This window comes from Gavialis gangeticus, unplaced genomic scaffold (assembly GCF_001723915.1).
Source record: "Gavialis gangeticus isolate Ggan-Ray unplaced genomic scaffold, GavGan_comp1, whole genome shotgun sequence".
Lineage (NCBI taxonomy): Eukaryota > Metazoa > Chordata > Crocodylia > Gavialidae > Gavialis > Gavialis gangeticus.
This window is the reverse complement of record NW_017728992.1, coordinates 55,347,585-55,356,792: the sequence shown is the minus strand read 5'-3', so window position 1 is coordinate 55,356,792 and position 9,208 is coordinate 55,347,585. Positions and strand designations below refer to the sequence as shown.

The window sequence follows — 9,208 nt, the reverse complement described above, 5'->3', positions numbered from 1 at the left end:
TACCTCATTCGCATTCATCATTCATGCTTCCTCATCCACACCTACATTCACTTTGCCTAATACTACTCACTTTTTACCCCTCCATTTCCTACTGCCATACCATACCACCCAGTTTGTTCAGATAGATGGATGTGGTTATCTGCATGTGTATTTAAATATACAGAATAAGAGGAACAAGAAAAAGAAAAGGGGTGGGAGGAGGGGGAGGATGAAGAAACAAGAGCGCCTGTGACCTTACTAAGTACTAGACAATAGGCATGTCTACATGAGACACTAACTGTGCAGTAGCCAAAAAATACTGTGCAGTAGCACGTCACAGCATGGACAGTGTTAATTCGCTATTGCATAGTATTATTAGGCTACTGTGCAGTAGCGTCACCTAAAAGATGTTCACTGGTATTACTGTGCAATAACTCCAGTTACTGCACAGTAGCATCTTGTGTAGACACATGCAGTAAGTTTAAGTTTTTTCTATGGAGCTTGGGTAGTAGAAGTTGTAGCCACAATAGTCCCAGAAGTATGTGAGAGGTGAGGCATTCTTCTTTGCATTCAAAAGCTTCTGTATCTCAACTATAGTTGGTCAAATAAAATCACCCAAAAAAACCTACACCTCTTTCTGTATGGAGTTGGACACTTATTAGGCCTGTGTGAAGCGGAAAGCATTTCCTTTGGATTTGGATTCGGTGGGACAGTGATTAGATTCGGCGATTTGAATCACTGTCCCAATTTGATTCGGCCAAATACAAATCTGAAGATACTCGGTACCAAATCTTATTTGGCCACAGACTATATAGGCAGCCAGTGCCAGTAGGAGCAGCTGGGGGAGCAGCCAGACGAGCTCTGGCTTGAGCTGGCAGCCCCAAGTGAAGCCGTGGCTCGTCCAGCTGTTCCCCAGGCTGCCCCCCTGCCGGGGCAAAGCAGGCAGTGCTGGCAGCCATGGGAGATGCCGCAGAGGCTGGGGGAATGATTTGGGAGCTGACAGATCAAACTGGGAGCTGGCGGGAAGCTCCTGTTCATTCCCCCAGCCCCCAATCATTCTCTCAGCTCCGCAGCTTCTCCTGGGGCTGCTGGCTCAAGCCATGGCTTGTCTGCCTGCTCCCCCAGCTGCCCCCACGCAGGGTCGAGGCAGACAGTGCTGGCAGCCCCAGGAGAAGCTGCAGGGGCTGGGGGAAAATGATCAAGGAGCTGGGGGGGGAGCCCCTGTTTGTTCCCCCAACCCCCAATCATTCCCCTCAGCTCCCCAATCATTTCCCTCAGCCCCCACGGCTTCTCCAGGGCTGCCAGCTCAAGCTACAGCTCATCCGCCTGCTCCCTTGGCTGCCCCCCCCCCACCAGGGCGAGGCAGGAAGTGCTGGCAGCCCCGGGAGAAGCTACAGGGCCTGAGGGGAATGATCAGGGAGCTAGGGGATCAAACTAGGATCTGGGGAATCGAACTGGGAGCTGGGGGAAGCCCCTGTTTGTTCCCCCAGCCCCTGATCATTTACCCCAGCTTCCCGGGGCTGCCGGCTCAAGTCGGGGCTCGTCCGGCTGCTCCCACTGGCACTGCCTAGTGCCTGCCTGTACAGTCTATGGCCAAATCTCCGAATTGATTCGGAGTTTTCTGATTCAATTTGGAGAGATTAATGCATCTACCGATTCGATTCAGATTTGGAGATTCCGCTGCTGAAACAGGCCGAATTTCCTCTGAATCGAATAAGCTACCAAAGCTTCGCACAGCCCTAACACTTATGTCACTTAGCCATTTTTTGTAGTAGTTGTTCCATTCAACTTTAACTCATCATCAACATTTAAGATGCATTTTAGACTTATGGACTGACTTCGCAAATGTATAAATCTGGACCATGAAAGGGAGTGTAAGTAGGTTAAATGCAGGTAAGAGAATAATCTTGGCTCAATGTTTACAGCTCACCTTATCTTATTTTTACAGAAAAGTGGGTTTTGGACTACCTTACACTAGGATGGGTGATTTCACGAGAGCAACAGACTTCTACCGCAAAAGCCTAACTGTATGACTTCTCTGAAAGATGTTACAGATTTCATATCTTGTCCACTGCCTTAGCATCAAATTGCTGTAGTGTTGCACAGAAAATATGAGTCTGATTCTCACTCCTCAGTGCAGCTAGTAGCACAACCCCAAGAACGGTAACTTTTGTCAGGTGTTACAAGCAGAGAGGTTGACCTTAGTCAGAAACTGGATAGGAAGTGTTTTAGGAAAAGAAACGTAGGAAGACAGGTATTGTTTATTCCAGTGGTTCTCAACCTAATCAGATCAAGGCACCCCTGGGCAGACTTGAGGCACTCCTTAGAAAATGCCAACTCTTAGTGTTCATTTCTTTTTTGACTACAGAAAAAGAAAAGAGCAACTCTGTTGCAGTTAATTCAGAAATACCACAACTATGGATTTTTCTTTGAAATCTCTATGTTTATCTTTTGAATTATGTGATTTGCACCACCCTGGTTAAGAATCACTGGTATATTCTATATTGGACACATTTCAGAATAGCTCCAGTCACCTTTCCCAGTAAATGCACCTTTCCCAGTAGATGCACCCAATGGTGCATCTACTGTGCGCTTTACTGCAGAATAAATTAATTAGCTCCACAGTAAAGTGTCACAGTCTACACATGCGCCGGTAATACAGCGCAGTAAATTAACTAACTTTACCATAAGACTAAGTACTATTGGGCACTGTCAAAGGGTCTTAGGGAATGTCTGCCAAGCAAAATGAAAAAGTGTGGCTGCAGCAAGCGAGGTATTTTCACGCTAGCTTTAATCGAGTTAACATGGGAGACAGCGGAAGTAACCACAGAGATACGCTGGCTTCAGCAGGATGCCTACAGGGCCTGTATTCTGGTTGCCAGCCCATGATAAAATCTGTGCAGCTGTATCTAAAGCAGGAGGTTAGATTAGATGACCTCGTGAGGTCCCCTTCCAGCCTTACTTTCCTATGATCCTAAAATCCTCACTGCTACAGTTGTCCAAGCTATCTAGACCGATGCTAAAACTGCACATTTTGGTGTGCAGAAATACATATAATCACACTATATAATCGTAATTTTCTCCATTTAAAAAATCCAAAATTCTCTGATAAAAAATCCATAATTCTCTAAAACACCCTAAATCCATGATTTTCCGTGATTACAATGAAACATCAGTATATCTATATGTATCAGTTGAACACAATGCTTTATTGATAGATTTACAATTTTAAAGCAATTTGGGAGCCTACCACTGTTTCAATCATTATAATAAAATAAATTCTAAATAGCTATATATTTTGGCATTTGATTTTGTTCTTTTTTTATCATGGAAAATCAGAGCTCCCCCGCCCCCTTCGCCCACCAGGATGCAGGTACAGCTGCAACTGCCCCCCCACCCTGCTACCCTATGGTGCTGAGCCACCCTGATATGCCAGTGCCATCATTCCCAAGCCACAGCCCCCTCAGCCCTGCTGGTGCCCCTCACTCCTGACCCATAGCCCCCTGCATCCTCACCAGCGCCACTCACTCCCAACCAGAGCCCCCCACCTCCCAGTCCTGCTGGTGCCCTTCACTCCTGACCTGTAGTTTCCTGCCTCCCCCAGCTCTGCCAGAGGGGGCCCCTAGCTACCCTGAGCCCCCAGTGTGTGGGGCAGGGGCTATATGTGTGGGGATGGGGGTGGGTATGTTAGACAGGGGGTGGTGGGCATAGGTGACACCACTGTCAATGTGTCCAGCAGGCATGGGGGGGCATAGGCCCTTCTATATTTCTGTGCTGGCAGTGGGTGCAGGGAACAGGGCTGAATCCTGGCCAGACCAGCACCGGGCAGGAGCTGCCTCCATGGTTCAGCAGGTGGGACCCAGTGCAGGAGGCTGGAGCAGGGTGAGGTGGGGAGACTCGGCACCGCTGCCACTGGGACCCCTGTGCCAGCCACACAGTCATGGCTGCCAAAGCGAGGCACCCTCTGCCCACCAAGCAGCAGTGGGAGTGGTGGTGGCGGCAACTCTGGCTCTTGTGGGCAGCAGCGGAGCAAGTCCAGCCCCGGCACGGGCTAGAGGGAGGCAGAGGGGATGCCTCTGATACTATCCTGCTTTGCACCAAGCAGCCTGGCCACAGTCCCCTGCCCCACCTCTTCCCCCAGGCAGCATCTCCCAACCACCCTGCCCCTGTGTGTATGGTACCAGCCCCCACCATTGCCAGCTCAGCCACGCAGCTCCCCGCTTCCCCCTTCCCCCATTGGAGGGGCAGGTGCCTCTGTGCAAGCCCTGCTGGAAACAACGTGAGTTTGCTGGCAGCACTGAGTGCTGCCTCAGACCCCGCTGCCCTGCTGCAGCCCTGACACTCGGATACCTTCCCCCAGTGCCAGCAGGCACCTGTGTTCACATACACATCCCCTCCATACACACACACCTCACACACATCCCATCTATACACCCCTGACATACACACACCTCCCCACACATAGCCCCCTGGACAGTCCCCAAGCCCTGGCTCTCCAACCTTCCTCTATCCCATGGACTTACCATCAGTATGCAACTCCCGAGGCTACTCCCACCACCTTGCCTGGCTGTATTGCCAGGCACATTTGTGTGCATGTGCACATGCACATGGCTCCCCCTGCCTCCAATCGCCCTCCCTGACCCCCCAGCCCCAAGGAGCTCCTTGCAGGCTGGGACTCTGCCAGCCTGCAAGGGAAAACCTGTGGTTTCCCCACTTCAAAGGGAAAAATCTAGGGTTTTTCATGGGAAATGGAAAACCTGGATCCCTGATAATAACTTAGTTTTTCAGAAGGTCACACATGTACATGAAGAGCCATACAAAAAGTTCCTGTTCTTCATTTATATTCTGTTTGCCAAATAGCATTACATTAGTGTTGCACACAGAAAATCTATTGTAAATAATACTATAGACTACTGTTAGAAATGTAATTTTCCACACTTTGGTGTAAGTTCTCTTCTATCATGCATTTCTCATTTAGGTAGTTTGTGCATACATTATAATACACCGCAGATTATAACAGAACAGCCTACATAAATTCTCTATTTATGTAAGAATAGATAAACATGCTAAAATAAGAGAATGTCAGTGTAATTTTTTATATAGAATTCACAAGTAAACAAATAATAAAATTAGAAAGGGAACAGTTTAACCAGATGATAGAAAAAGAATTCTGTATGTAAGAAAACAACTGCATTGGGAGAGGACCAATCATTTAAATGGTTGGAGGAAGGTTCATTCCCTTGCTCTGGAAACATAGTTCCATAGTTCCAAAATGCAACAAGAGCCCATTCAGCTCCTAGATAGTGAGGCTAGTGGGGAAGGGGATGTGCCTCCCTATCAGCCTCTTTGGCTGCTCCTGAAGAAAGTTCCCCAGCTAATTTCTCATTTCATCTTGGCCAGGACAATGGATGCGGCTTCACATCGTGAAAGGTCTATGATAGAATTAAAATAAGTAAAGTGGGATGCCCACATTCTTGAACAATCCTATGGAAAGGAAATATTAAGATGGATCAGCCCTTGAGTCTTTTACAGATCTAATTACATATACAGTACATGTGAACCTAGATCATGCGAATTTAAAAATAAAGCTTAATCATCTGTGCCCACAAAACAAAAACATAAAGAGAAACATATGTTGGTTATACAGAGTATTAGTATGCTAACTTCTATTCTTTGAAAGCAGCACAAACTATAACAAGTTAAAGATCCTTTACAACACTGAGAATGGATGTTAATGATTTATAGTACAAGTTTTTATAGTTCTTAGAGTAATTACACTTATTTCACACACTTGTTCTACTCTGCTGTTTAGATTTCTCAAAAGAAAAACTACAGGTAGTAAAAAAAGAAACCAAAAAAAACTCAACTGTGACAAGTGCCTTTACCTTTAGTTTTGAAAGAGAAGTTGCAATAGTTGCAGTGGTAAGGACGGACATCTGTATGCGTACGAATATGTTTCTTCAGCATGCTGGGCTTCTTACAACGTATTCCACACTCTTCACAGATATACTTTCCCCTTCCCCTTCCCCTCACGTACACATAATCCTCATTTGACTTGTACCTAATAACAATACCATAATAGTTTGTTGTAAAGAACAATCTTCTATCTATGGTCTTACATTAGTAAGTTAGATTTGTGGTGAAAATAAGCAGAGTGCTAGACAAAATGAAAAACAAATGATATCAAAATCAAACTCTCTCTCTTATCAATGAAAGTACTTACTGATAATCTGGCATTTAAAGTTTAGGTAAGTAACCAACAAAAATTTTAGAGTTATGCCTTACTGCCTTCATTAAAAGGACTGAATTGCAGTGCAAAGCATTTAAGGATTTCAAACATCATCTTAAATGTGCCTAAATTGTGCACACACTTCCAGAAAGCATAGGGTGTCTTTAAATATGCTCCAGGGTGAGGTAGGGGCTTTAATTAGTGGCTCTCAGGAGCTACGCTAATTAAAGCACCCACAGCTTCTTGTGCGTTCAGCATCCTGCACTTCAAAATGGCAGTGGAGACACTTTAACTAAAGCCTACTCAACAAGCTTTAGTTAAAGCATCTCTGCCACCGAAGCACAGGGCACCAAATACACGCGATGCTGAGGCTGACTGGAGTGTGCTGATTAGCACACTCCAGCACACTTGATTAATTGAGTCTGCTCTGATGCGTGCTAATTAGCATGCGTTGCAGCAGGTGTGCGTATAGGTGCCCATACACTGTTGGGAGCGGAAAGCAAGTGCTAAAAAGAGAACACCTTGGAGAACTACTGGATCTTAACCTAGTCAAATCCAATTACAACTCGCTTCTTTGCTGAGAGGCTCATCAAGAGTTTCATTTCGGGTGCTTATTTTTTGAGGAGTGGGTCCTAAAACAAGAGAAGTTGGGCAGAGACAAACAAAATCAATTCCTCTCAGCACATGGTGAAAAGTTATGTTCACCATTTCCTTGAACTGGATTTAAAGAAGCATCCTGCAAGTGAAAGTCCCTACCAATTACTCAATTCACCTAGTCTGTTCAGTTTGTGTTTCTCCCAACCTATTTCAACGGCATTACAAAAATTTGCTTAAGCTTTGACTAGCAGCTTGCTACCTGGTAGAAAATATTACAGTACTTTGACTATTACATTGAGTACAGACTTCCACAGAAAACTTGTTAAACTAAGAGTTCTCCAGCCCTTTCGCAGCATGGACTACTCTTAATCAGAGACTGGATTGCAGACCATGGCTTACCACTCAGACCATCTCCCCTTTCAGTTGCCTATCATAACTGTGACAATAACAATTATTTACAATGAAAAAATATTGGGAAAATATCTATATATTGGGAAAGCATCTATAGCTAACCTGACATGGTTTTTTCCTTTGGAAAAATTGAAACACACTGTTGTTTTTTAATTCTTCCCCACCTGTGGAGCATAATATGACTAGTCATTTTCCTAGGAAACTTACCAACATTTTACAGAACAGATCATGAGATTTGTTTTTTATGATACATTTAAATAGGAAAGAATGTCAGACTTCCACACATGCCCTAGCACTAAGAAATAATTATCCTCCCAATAGCATTGTTAAAAAAAAAATATAATACTTGCCCTCCATCAAATATTTTAACTCTTCTGGGTTCAGTTTTGGTAGAAGGATTTTCCTTATCATGCTCTGTGCTTGCATCAGAGTTTTCTTTATTGCTGAATTCACTTGTAGTCAACTTTTTTTTATTTAATGCCCGCTGAAAGAAAATAGGAAATGTATAAATTTATCTTTAAAATTCATGATAACATCCTCTGGGAATAAAAGTAAAAAGCCAATAAGAAAATAAAGGCTTTTACACTCCAGACATAACACTGCATTTATCCAGTTTTAGCTCTGTGGAACAAAGATCTTTTGACTGAGCTCATTTTCTTACTTTTCCTTATGACCCTATGATGTTCATGGAGGTCATCATAAGCCCTACTGATGTTCTTTGGAAAATGCTGCATCTTACTGTCAAGGGTGAGACTGAAATCAGAAACCTATAGAGACACTCTTGTTCTCCCTGCACGTTTTCCAGTATCTTGTCTTTCCATGGGAGAAGCCATGATGTCTGGTAGTTCTTGTCAGCTGCAATTTCCAAGCCAACTCAGATGGGACATGACAACTGCACCAGGATACTATTGTTCTCCACAATTTGACTAAAAGGGAGAATTTTTAGCAATAAAACCAGCCATTTGTACTTTCTTCTCTGCATGTGCTGGTTATAGGTTTGGGAAAACACCTCTCCCCCAAGAACTGTAGCCCTCAAATTTTACCCTCTGATGCATAATACCCTAAAGCCTCTTTGCTACCAGGAGGTTTTATCATGGCCCAACAGGCAGAGACAAAGAGTGTTGATAGAAGTATACAAAGAAAAGATACTCATGGCTAACTGCATTATGTATTTTCAAACGTTTACAAAATGTTTACATTTGTGCTGCAAGAGGTGTCCATTCACCATTTAGTAACCATGGGAGCAGAGGTTCCCAAAAGCATCACAAATAATACTTGACACATTTCTTGTTGTCAGACAGATTTAAGAGAAATATACCAGTTGTCTAACACTGCAAAATATGTTTTTAGCTTTCACTTGATTATTAATTAAGGAAATTATTTCTCATCTTTTTTTTTCTTTTTCTTTTTTTTTTTTAAATGGAGACTGAATTCTGCCAACATTTACCAATTAAAATCTAATCCTTCCAAGTGTAGGTTATTTATAAAACAGGCAATAGTGAGCAAATGAACCAATTAGCTAGTGATTAACAGAGCCATATTTATAAATTGTTCTACCCACATAAACTGGCATTTTCTCATAGTGATAAGTCATTGAAATGGTAAAAGAAAAAAACATTTCATTTTATTGGCTAGAAAAGTTAAAACTGAGCAAGGGAGGTTTGAGAATTCTTGAAAAGGACAAAGCCTTTAATGGTTTAGTTAAACTGACCACATACTGAATACACTGATCCCGTATTTATTGAAGGGTAACACTACCCTGGCCCAAAGGGCTTAATTATGCCCTACCGTGCCTTTGCTTTCTACCTGGAGAGGAATGTTGCTGCAGAACAATGAAACAATGGGAACAGAATATATGGGAAGATTCTTTTCTCCACGTTTTGGCAGATTCAGTGACCATAACATTCTGCACAAGCAGTGTCAGGAACTATAATTTATACTCCAAGGGGGACAAGGGGAACGCTGGGACTAGGGGGGTCAGTAACCACATCT

General features: G+C 43.7%; 1 protein-coding gene and 1 long non-coding RNA gene across 3 annotated transcripts in view; one reads left to right on the top strand and one right to left on the bottom strand.

Annotated features, from left to right (window-relative positions):
• Positions 1-9,208, bottom strand: part of HIVEP1 (human immunodeficiency virus type I enhancer binding protein 1) — a 233,697-nt gene that overhangs the window by 36,476 nt on the left and 188,013 nt on the right. For both annotated transcript variants that reach the window (XM_019522651.1, XM_019522645.1), the window contains exons 5-6: positions 7,567-7,700; positions 5,865-6,040 (exon numbers count right to left, since the gene is read on the bottom strand). In XM_019522651.1, coding sequence (XP_019378196.1) covers positions 5,865-6,040; positions 7,567-7,700 — 310 coding nt within the window. The remainder of the gene's footprint in view (positions 1-5,864; positions 6,041-7,566; positions 7,701-9,208) is intronic.
• Positions 6,551-9,208, top strand: part of LOC109301471 — a 9,528-nt gene continuing 6,870 nt past the window's right edge. Inside the window, exon 1 of the long non-coding RNA XR_002098543.1 lies at positions 6,551-6,642. This is a non-coding gene — a long non-coding RNA (uncharacterized LOC109301471). The remainder of the gene's footprint in view (positions 6,643-9,208) is intronic.